Here is a 12,086-nt window from a genome sequence, read left to right on the forward strand (position 1 = left end):
AGGCAAAATCCATGAATCAGTCCGCTACACAATAGTTGCCATTTGCTGCAGAAGGTAGCTTGTTCTTCCCTAATATGCAGCTTTTTGAATGATGAGGGAAACTATGCAATGAAATAAAAATTACTTTGCAATTACTTCAGGCAATATTTTTCAGCTGTAGCTTTTGAGGGGTTTTGCAAGGCTGGAAAAAATATATGTATGCAAATCATCTTCCACAATTGAAAATCTGCCTGCCCAAGTCAAGTTACTTGGATGCCAGTGTGCATGCTGAACTGCAGGCCAATGTGCAGTTTCAGAATTGCAGGCACTGATGAAAGTTACCAGTGTGTTCAGAGTGGAACGCAGTACACTGGGGATTCCAGGGGTGACAGGCAGGCATATTTCCCTGTGAGCAGTTACTTTGAGAAAAGCACAGTTCCACAGTACTAGAAAGGGAGTTTTCACAATAGCACTTGTTCCTGCTAAACAAGTAGGTGCTGACACTAGTATTACATGCATGATCTTTTCTATTAGTGCTAGGTATGTTGTTTCTACTTAATCTTTTTCTTCTAATAGTAGTAAGTACTCTTAATCTGAAACACTTTGACCAAGCAATGGTGAGGGAGGGTAAAAAGAAGGAATCAGCTGGGTTTGGTTTGTTAGTTATGTAACATGGAGAATCATCTTCTGGCTGAACCAAGATAAGCATTTTTTCAACAAAGGCAGATATAATGGAACATATAGAGGCTGACTTTTCTGTAGAATTTGACAATGTCTATTTCTACTTTTGCGGGAGTACATACATAGTTCTATTTTTAGCACTGTCACCTTCAGTGTAATTTTGTTTTTTTTATCCCGGTTTGGATTGCTGAAACCTGTGGCCTAGTGTTTCAAGACTAGCTTTTCTCTAAGTGATCTTAATTTTTTTGAAGTGTAGCTTTTTCAGAGTAGAGACCTGCATTAAAGCAGAAACCATATTAAACAACCTCTTGAGAAAAAGGTGTGGAAAGGTGAAAGGATATAATAAAACATTGAAAATACCATGTGCTTCACTTCTTCTGTGTAAAATAATCAAAAAAGGGATTAAAAGAAAATCTGCAGTTCTTCTCCTGCTTTTGCATAATCAAGCTACTTTGTGCACTTCAAGTCCTTACATGCAGAGGCTGAAACATGTTGAGGCCTTCAGATGGAGGGAAGATAAGGATGTTTTATTTTAGCACACAAGGTGATTTACATTTTCACTCTCTTACTCTTTCATTTGTCTTTCCTTCTTTCCCATTTACAGCTTCTGCGATTCCAGATAATGGAAGGAGATCCTGTCTAAAGCTTAAGGTCTTTGTGCGACCAGCAAGTAAGTTCTTCAGATTAAACTTTCAAGGGTGGCTTTGTAGCACATGCTTTACTGTATCGTCCAGTAAACAGCAGTAAACATTTTTTTTTTTACTGTTAAACCTTTTTTATCTGTTCTGTACCGCAACATTTGTCATGATTTTTCATTGTATTTTCTTACCATTTTTCATTAAGCTTTGTTGTATGCAGTTGCTAACTTGTTGTTTCTTAAACTGTTGTAGAAATGGAATACTCTACTGGCATTTGGACAAGTGCCACAGATTTGAAAACATATATATACCTAATTATATATAGTAAATAGAGAGAAGAAAGAAAAGTGGGGAGTTTAAGGGTGTTTCACTAACGTATTTGGCTGTTATCTCTATTTTTGTTATAGACAGCTGTATGAAAACTATAGGTGTTCATGATCGTGTTTTCGATGTTAACGACAAAGTAGAAAATTCATTAGAACCAGCAGGTTAGTATGCTTAGAGAATCTCTTTTAACAAATGCGTATGTCCCTCTGTGCTTCAGTACTTTTTCCCCTCTTCTCTCTGCATGATTTGCATGGTACAACTGCTCTGCTTTTGCACATTTCTAGCAGTGCTGGTATCAATTATGGTATATTTCCTATACCTTTGTTTAATGCAAGGGAGGAAAAATGTTGATTTGGTTTTTTGGGTGGCGTAGTTTAATAAAATATGATGTGTGCCAGTGTAAAATTTCTACTAGTATCCTGAAGTCACTGAGCCATCCAAGCCAAACACTGAGCATGTTCGCAAAACACCCCATTTACTAACTGGGCCCAAATTTTTAGAAATAAAGTTAATGCGCACATTTCATTTATTAAGTTTCAAAAGACTTTCAGAAAAACAGGACCACTACTTGTTTATTGCTGGTGCATGACATAGACATGCGACTCACAAAGTTAGTATTTAAGTAAGAAATTAGTCCTTTAAAATTATATATATTTGTATGTGCATTTGGTTAGGCTAAGTATCATTTTTACATACATGCACACGCACACAGTCATATATTAAATCCTATCCTGTTTTTATTCTAGCAAACTTAAGTTTTGGGAGGGACTTTGTTGCCTTTTTTTGCAAAACACTACCTTAAGAATAAGAACAATGCTTGGTATGATAAAGCAGTGCATCTGCCCGGGGCAAAGTTACACTGATCTCCACCATCAATCAAGCTGTGTTTCTGTGTGCAAAGTGCATGTGTGTTGTTTATATGGCTGAGGTTTATGACAAATAGAAGCATGTTATTTTCTAGGGGCATACGTAATCTTACCAACTTCAGTGGGATGGCTCATGACATTAAAATTAGGTAGATATGTAGGAATAGTATTTGCAATAATATTATTAACTGGTTGGAGTTTTTTAAGATGTAATTACACACTGCTCACACGTTGTTAAATAAACAAATTATACCAGAAAAAAATACATACATGCACCATTTAGTACACACTGTGAAGAACAGATTGCCAAAATCTCTTTTGTTCTCTTATGCTATTTGATAAAGACCTCTACTCTGGTATGAAGCTATGTACTAATTTTTTGCTCTTTGTTCTTTGCAGTTCCATTAACTAAAAGTCATTATTTATTCAGAAGTGTAAATAAGGCTTTCATAAGTTACCCAGTTTGAATGGATACACAATAGACTTTATTATTTTTCTTTAAGAGGAACTCTCTAAAAAATTTTAGATTTGAAAATCAAAGATGTTCTCTAAGCAAATCTAAATGCAAGGAGAGTGCATTTACATTAGATACATTTATTAACAGCATTCTTCTACAGAGAACACGGGGATGATCTTTCTGTATCTCTAGGTAACCTATGCATCTAGAAACTCAGTGCACTTTTTTATGTTTTGTGGTTTGGCAAATATAGAGTAATTGATGTGTATGTCTTCTGTTACGGGTTTGCAGAAGAGATCATCTGAGTAAATAGAGGCCTGATTTTAGTGAACTTACTGAGAATTTTATTTTTCAGCAGTGCTGCTCACTTTCAGTTGAAAGGCTATGCCTGACTAACACCATCACAAAAGCATATTGTTAGAAAGCAGTGGGCAAACCAGGGAATCAAAATCATTCAAACAGCATCCTGCAGTCTTATTTGTGTTACCAGCAGGAAATTAATAGCTCTGATGACAAGGTTTGGTATCAGAAAGTTCCCACTCCAGCATCAGGGTATATTTGCAATATTATTTGAACCACTCACCATTAGATAATCAGTCATTCCAAGATCTGCCAACTGCTGTCACACCTTTCTGTTATTAAGCTATTAGACTTGCCACTGTCTTGGTGGATCTTGTTGCATGGGATCTGTGTCCTGTACTATTTAACTTGCCTCTGATGTCAATCTTCTCCTTCTGTGCTTTCCCTTAGCCTGCCACTGTCTTCTTCCACAGTAGACAGAAGAAATGGGAGGCAGGAAGGTCATGTTCAGCAGATTGTTTAATGTCATGTTTAAAAATCGCTGCTTCTGTGATTTTTGAACCCTTGTGTTTTCACTGGATTTGTTCAGGAATTTGTAGGAAACTGGTCTGTAGAGATCACAAATGTTTCAGAATTAGTAAAAGTAATTGTCACAATTCCTGTCCTCTCCTACTCTTCCTCCTTAGTAATAAAAAGTCAGGAAACAAAAACTGAATCTGTGAGTATCTGAAAAAAAGGTACCTGAAGCATATGATCTGCATCATTCGTGGTTGTCAAATTATTTTTTTTCTAATTACTACTGGCATTCCCAGTCTTTATAAGTAGCCTCCCAGATTTTGCTCAGGGATTTTGTCCCCTTCATCACTTGCCTTCAGTGTTTAAAATACACCAAATCTTTTCCCTCAAGCATTAATGATTGTAGAGTGTTATAACTACATCTCAAAGGAAAGACATATTTCTAAAGTGATTTTTAGAAACACAGGTGAATTGTATGCTCTCTAATATGCAAGTGTAGAAACCTTGGGACTGCATTGACAAAATCCAGATAGTTTCCTGAAGGGAACACCTTAATGTTACATGAAAATTAATTATTCTTTGAAAATGTCTTTATAAAAATTGATTCTTAGAAAATATCCATCTTCTTTCATTTAAGAGAAGTAATCTTTTTTAGTTTAGTGCTTTTTCGTAGATTTTTTTTTAGCAGTAGCCAGTGTCCCAGTCATGGCAGTATCTGATAGCCAAAAAGAATGAGGATTTATTAGTGGTCTACACTAATTCTGCCCTGTTGTGCTTTAGTGCTGACTCATGGATGTAATTAGTACAAAACTGTTGACATTCAGCGTTGCAAATTCAGACTTATTTGCAATTCTGTTGATGATGCAATAGATAGAAGGTAATGCATGCCATTCTCCTCTATAGTTTTAGTTCATCAGCAGTGAGTAAATGTTTCCAAATTGGGAAGAGCTGACTCTAAATATATGAAAGCAGGTAGAATGGACAGTTAGAATGGGGGTATTTTTCCCCGGTAGCTTGTTAGAGTATGATTTAAAGTACTGCATTCTCATTGCAGTGTCGCCAAATTACAAGAGTGTAACTCGTTAAGTGAAATGTGAAACAGCTTGTTTTGATACCGGCACTTTTCAGTAGCCAGCATTAACTGTAATTTTTAGATTCCTTTGGGATAGCTCTGGAAGAAAGATACTAGGGCCTCATTCAGGGCCAAAGTCCTTGAGAGCGTTTCTCTGCCATACCTGGGGAGGAGCTATAACTGAAGCCATTCCAGCAGTCTTTCCCACTGACATCAGACTGATCTGATGATGTCCATTTCTTACAAACCTGAACATGCTTACAGCTGATCATTACTTGCTTTTCCTACTTTTGTCTTGAGCAGCACCAAAGACATGTTAAGAAGCCTGATGTGATTGTAGCATCAATTAGTGCTGGAAAAAAACCCATGATATATTGCTATTTCAGTTTCCTGTGCATCTTGCTGTGTAACTGAACTGAGGCTGAAGAGCCTGTTAGCCTAAACCTGCTTTTGTGCAAGGTGTCAAGGGCATGAAGGAAAGAGAGCTTGTTTCTAGCTAAAGCAAATAACCTGAAAGGCTTTGTGCCGAAGCAGCATGGTGATCCCAGTGTCCTGACTCCTGCTCCCATTAGTATCTTTGATTGGAATTGCACATCTCTCACCGGGCATAATCCTGGCAGTGCAATTTGTTGAGGTGGGAGCTACAAGACAGATACATCATAGATATGTCGACATCTTTCCTAAGATGGGGGAGCTTATTACGCTAAACAGTGAGATACTATTGATTTTGCTGGACTCTTAAGCACTCTAAAATAGCTTATGATTGCATTGTGAGGCCACTTCACACTTCTGAAAAGGTTCAGCTTATTCATTTAGTACTAAGAAAATTCAAAAGCTGACTTTTTATGGCAAGCTTCAGACAGATTAATTTTAAAATAGCCAAATTAGAGAGCTGTGGATGCAGAGAGCTTTGCAGAGAAAAATACCACACCTATGGCAACACTGAGGTTGAATTTGACTTTACCTGTCTTTATTATTTTACAAGCGGTAGTGTTAAGGCTGATCTTTAGTTTACAAAAACTAAACAGAACTTTGTTTGGTATTAGAAATTTAGTGGTTGCTGCTGTATTTGCCACGAATGTGCAAGCATGTTTTCCCAACTCAACTGGTTCTTTTCTTCATTAGTTTTAGCAACATATATGTAAATCTGTACTTGTGTGTCACAAAAGGTAGTCTGTTACCTGTGAGGTTTTCCAGATTGTGTATATATTCTATAAAATTGGAGATTGATCTATGTTAACCTTTAAAATTCTGCTTCAAGAAATGTAGACTAGTCTTATATCCCCTGCTCATCCCCAGATGTGATGTACTTCAGTGGAAAATTTATGCATTGAAGTGGAATATATGCTTGGTGTTGCAGACTGTCATTTCAAATTCAGGACCCAAAATCTGTAACTGAGTAAAGGGATTAACTCAAAATTATTTATGAGCATGTGCATCTCTTCTTTAAGCCCTTTTGAAAATCAGGTGTTTTATTTAGCTGCCTCCCTATTGACATTGCTATCTAATGAGCCATCCAAAGCTAGAGATATAGCATTTTATTAGAAGAGGAACCTTTCGTTCTTCAGTCTGCTGAAATCAGACTTACTTTCTGCTCCTCTGGTCTTCAGTGGGAGTTTTGCCAGTAAGAAATGCAAGACTTGGCCCCAAGTTGGTTACATAATGAGGTATTACACGCTTGTGAAAGTCAATGACAGCACAAGGTTCATTGCCCTATTTCATAAAGGCACTGAAATCTACTTACAGTTGTCTGCTCAGTGAGAGTTTATTAAGGATGCAAAATCTCATTGGAATGTATGCTTTCTGTTTGAACAGATGATACCGTACATGAGTCAGCCGAGCCATCCCGTGGTGAGAATGCGGCACAGACACCAAGGATACCCAGCCGGCTTTTGGCAACTCTATTGTTCCTCCTGGCAATGCTTTTGATATTATAGCACAGTATGCTCCAGCAACCTGTCGCAGAAAATATCAGGGTCTTGGAACATCAAAGATCCACCTAACTGCTCATCCCAGGAAAGGGACTTTATTGTTTTTGCAGATGTCAAATTGTTATTTTTCCCTTTTCTTCTCCCTTTTAGCCTGAACTCAGCAAAAATTTGAAGGGGATAACTAACTTCAGCACCCATCCCTACCTGCCCTATGACTTTCTTTAACCCCTCCATATAAATAAAAGGACTCCAAATGAAAATGCCAAACTATAATAGTGACACTAGTGATTCTTATTTTCCTCTGCATTCTCCTTTAAGAAGTCACCTCTGTTAGCTCACTGTGTCATCCGTATGTGGACAAGGAGGATTAGTGGCAGATGCAGTCAGTGAAGGATAAGGAAAGTGGGTGAAAGCCTGGGAGAGTTTTTCTATCTAATACAATATTTATACCTTCTCATTCAGCACTGTAAGGTGATCATGCAAGGCATCGTGTCGCCATGTCAGGACTGGAAGGGAAATATTAAGAATAGATATAACACCATTTCCTCCAGGAGTTTCTAAATGAACAGGCTTCTGAAAGGGAGGGACGATGTTTCTTATAGGACTGTATTGAAGCATCTTTGACAGTAGAATTTGTTCTCATGAGTAGAAATGCTGTCTTTGGTGAGAGGAAGAAGTTAGTATTTAGGAATGTTAGCACACAGCAGGCAGATTTAGAAAACTTCACTGGGGGTGTGAGTGCCTCTGTTATTTCGTTTTAAGGGGATAATGCACACCAGATTATTTTATTTTAAAACAAATCACCGTGTGCTACAATTTTTTTCTTGAAATGCAGAGGCACTTTTGAGAATAAAGTGACCTTCCCCAGCGCTGACTTAGTAGCTGATAGCCTTGAATGCTGCTATGGGTGTTAATACATGCTAAGAGAGGACATCAGTGGCCAGAGGAAACATGTTTGGGACACAGGATCTCCAGTGTGCTCTTGATTTGTCTCTCCTGTAAGTTCCTCAGTCATGGGAATAAACCACATGTAGAAGAAGCCAGGACAGTCTAGTAGCATTGTTTGATGGGGGGAAAGAAAATAAGTGTGGAATACAAATTCAAGTGTTGATTTGTTATCCTTTCCCCGTCCAACACAATTTGAAGAGTAGAGGAAACGTGTTTATCAGCTGGAGATAAACTAGATGGGCTCCCAAAGACTTAACAAAATATTTTTTTAAAAATCCACTAGAATAGAAAATGCATTATTTAGATATACTTTATGCTGAGAGTGAGTATATATGCTTGTCCTATTTAAACACGTGAGAGGAGTTGTAACCCTTGATGCAATTAGGAAATGGTACTGTCTTGTTTGATGGAATTAGGAGTGACCCTGTTTAAGCAATCTGAGCCTTGGCTAAGGTAGAACTTTAAAAAGACATTTCCCAGGAAGTGCAAAGGGTACTTTTTTGGCTAGACTGCCATGAAATTCGGACTGCTAATATCAGACCAAGACTGATACAGAGCTTTTCTAACAAAAACTTAATTCTTAAGAAAAAAGTCTGCCATAACAAAATTGAGCGATACCATTAATGGACAGAACTTCATAGGCTTTTTTTTTTTTTGTTGAAGAAAAGCTTTCTGGAAGTTGAAATACCCCATTATTCAATATAAAGGGAAAAGGGAGAAGTAAGATGTAAGGGGAGGTTTATGCGTCCTAAACTCTGATCTGGGCTTGCCTGATATCATATAACATGGTAATGAATGCAGGGCCTGTGCTTACAGGAGGAATGTAGGAAATTTCTCCTAGTGTGAAGAACACACAAAAAAGTTACACAGTCTAAACAGTGAGGGAAATCATCATCTCATTACATGCTATCTGGTACTTTTCTCTCTTTAATATGGATGTGCTTGGTACATGCACCAATATTTCCTGTAGCTGGGAATTAAAAGTGTTTAGATGAGGTAAGCTTAGTTAAAATGCCCCTTATCAAATCAATTATTAACCCCGAGTACAGATAATATTGCATGATAGGTAACCATATTAACATGACTCATAACAACTGCAGGCAGCCATACCAGTAGAACCAATGTAATGCAGAAATGGTGATTTCATACTTCATCCTTTGTCTCTGAATGATGCCAGAGTTCAAGGCACATATTCCAGAGCACAAGGTTTTCACTAGTGTTACTCCTGGTGAACTTCACCCCTTTGTTTGACCCACAGAGCCCTTCTGGGTAGGTGAGGGCCAAAACAAGTGATGCAGCTGCAAGACTATCTGGTACAGCATGACCGGGAGCATACCAGCCACTGTCGGTTTGATACTTGATGGCATCAGGCAATCCCAGTCTTACCAAGTATATGAACGCTGATGGGTTTTGTGTTGCATCACAAATCTTTGGATGCTTTAAAAGCACTTGCTGGTGCAAATTAGGGAGATTTCTGCTCCCTTCCCCTTTATCTGCCCCAGCTCAAGTCTGAGAGACTGATTCTCCCTCAGCCTAGGTGGCTTATTTACCGCCGTGACCTGCACTCCTGGCTGCCAAGGGTATTGCAATGTGAAGCAGGGAAAATAGGGATCAGTGAGTTTAGTGGATACTGTGTATCCTTTAATAGACAAGGTAACATTTCGTGTTAGTTTAGAATATTGTTTTGTACTGTAATTACTTGGATGGCGAAGGAAAGACAAGTAAAGCTATGTTCTTTAAATTCTGTATTATTAGCAACCTCTGTTGTATATAGTGTTTGATAATAAAGTATTAATTTGATTCTTATGTCTTTTGTAAGTGAGAACAATAGACTTTCAGGATATTAAAATCACATGTTGATTACAAGACAGAACTTTGAAGCATCAAGTGTGATCATGGCTGAGAACTGAGAGACAAGTGGCCATGACACTGCAGCATACAGGACTCATCTTTGAAAACTGTTCATCTATTGCAAGACTTCACAATGTCAGGACCTGGAACAATACGACTTTTGATGATCAATGTTTTGTCCTCAGTGTTTAAAGGTCTGATGTTGGAGCCCTGTGGTTTCTGTGTTATTTTTTGTTCTTTTGTATCATGTTTATTTCTAAAAAGGCTTTGGGGATATAACTACTCTTCTGTTATTTTGTTTGTTTCTTTCTTTTTTCTTTAGATTTTCCCCCTCCTGTTTTCCTTCTGGTTTTGTTCTCATGACTAGTTTTTTTCCAGAAAGGATCTTGCCAGTGTCATCTGCGATATATGTATGTACTTGATTCCAAAAGAACTAGAAACAAATTTGGAAGGTACCGAAAGTAGATGAGTAGAATACTTCCTTTCCTATATAGTTGTGGAAGGAAAATGGTTGTATTTGTACCTGTCGATTCCCACCCCTAACCCTCAAAACTGAACTTAATCCATTGCCTTGTGAGAGCAACGATTTATTCACTTTCAGAGGCTTAGAGTGTTAACTCTTCCCCTCCTTTCATTACACTTGGATTTTGTAATCACCAGTTTTAATGTACAACCCTCTACACTTCTCTTCCCTCTTCCTGCCCTTCCTCCTCTCCCACCCTCCTCCTTTTTTAATTTGGAGCTATGAATGGGCAGATCTGTTTCTGGTCTGGCATCACTGAGTTTTTCCCATGCATTCGCCCTCGAGCTTCTCGGATGTGAGACAAATCTCCCTACAATAGGCTTGCTGCCATTGTCTGTACAGTTTAATAGATGCTGGCATGTTGGAGGTTACCCATGAGTCTGCGAAATCTGCTTTCCATGCTTACTCTTGACACTCCATTGAAGACACTCATTGTGTATGCATCTGGGTATGAAAGTCCAGCTCAGTGTGGTCCTGTGCTTGTACTGCCCTGCTTTGCAGTTTCTTTGCACTTATTCATTGAGTGCTGTTTTTGAAATGCTTACATTATATGAACCTAAAAGAAAATGTTAAAAAAATAACAAAAAACACCCCAAATCCCTGCCCCATAAGATCTGTATTTGTATATACACGTGTCCGTACAATTATACTTAAATAAAATTAAAGATTTTCATCATTTTAATTGATTATCTTAGGCTATGTTTTTGTTCAATTAATTATGTCTTTATGTTGGGGGCTATTTATACCTACCTTGCTTATCTCTGGGCAATGGAAAGCAGTGAGGAGTGTGAGTGGGAAAGCAAGAAGAATGCAGTGGGTACAGTGACTTATTATATATACCTGTAACTACCAGCATCCTGCCTGATCTAAAGCCTGACTGCTCTGCTCTTCACCTGTTTTCTCATGTGTTCATAGCTCTTCCAAATACTTAGGAGAGAAAGGAACTATGTCAGCCAAGTGCTGGAACATTACATGGTTTCCATTTTCACTTTACCCTGCTCTGGGCTTTCTGAGCAGTTTTCCTTACCCCCCTGGAAAACAGGTGGTTGTATAGCATAACTCTTGCTTCTTGAGGAATTGCAGCTCCAGAGGTGTTGAGGCAGTTGCACATGGTGTCTTACCCAGGATGCCCCTGAGACTGACAATGAGATGGGGTTGGAAGTGGCGTTGAAATCTTGGCCATGTTTTTCCTTATGAAAGGGAGGAAAAGAGTTGAGAGCAGTAGGAGCCTCGTGGATGGGAGAATTTAGGCAAGGGTGCCTCCAGAAGGGAAGAGAAAGAATGGGGAAGCAAGCAACTGGCTGGCTGTTCCTCCTTCCTTCCACCCCTACCCCTAGAGGCTGATGTAGTGCCTCTAAAAATGCGGGGGGCTGTCTTGTATTTAGGTCTAAAATGTTTGTCTTTGGCAGTACCCACTCACTAATCATGTGATAGGTTTAACCTGAGAATTTAGGTCATTGAAGGCAGGGGGCACATACTGAAACCTGTAATACATGCACTGTGCATTCAAAACTCAGCTGTAATTACACCATGTTCGCATTAAACTTACTGAAAGCTTTTTACTACGTTTAATTAGTTGACAGGGCAGCAAGTACTAATTATAACTTACTCTAACCTTCTTTATAAATGAGAAGTGAGAGGTTGGTGAGAGGAGAAGTGTGTGTGAGTACTTGATACAAAGAATTGATGCACCAGCCCTTTTTCCTCTGGAGCTGTGATGTTACAACCAGGGCAGTGTTATAAGTGACACATGTTCAGTATGTCTTAACATAATAGCCATGTCCAGAAAATGTCCTGCAATCTGACACACTTAATAGCCTTTGCTCAGAAGACACTCTGCTTTTGCTGAGAATGGTATTTGATTTCATTTTTCTGCATTAGTGTGCACAATGGGCCTTTGTGCTCCCTTGTCTTTCCTTCTGCAGAATAATTCTACTCACAGAGTACCTCTGAGGGCATTCTTAGGAATATTCAGGCATGCATCATACCACTATGAT

The 12,086-nt window shown here is 38.5% G+C and overlaps 1 protein-coding gene across 1 annotated transcript; it reads left to right on the plus strand.

Moving 5' to 3' along the window:
• Positions 1-1,264: 1,264 nt before the first annotated feature.
• Positions 1,265-7,955, plus strand: LOC104278381 (ephrin-A5; the record flags this gene model as incomplete). The annotated part of the gene is made up of 3 exons (XM_009875370.1): positions 1,265-1,330; positions 1,706-1,786; positions 6,652-7,955. Coding segments are annotated over 3 exons (269 nt in total), but the record flags the coding sequence as incomplete, so codon positions are not given.
• Positions 7,956-12,086: the final 4,131 nt, after the last annotated feature.

Source organism: Apaloderma vittatum, unplaced genomic scaffold (genome assembly GCF_000703405.1).
Source record: "Apaloderma vittatum isolate BGI_N311 unplaced genomic scaffold, ASM70340v1 scaffold11680, whole genome shotgun sequence".
NCBI lineage: Eukaryota > Metazoa > Chordata > Aves > Trogoniformes > Trogonidae > Apaloderma > Apaloderma vittatum.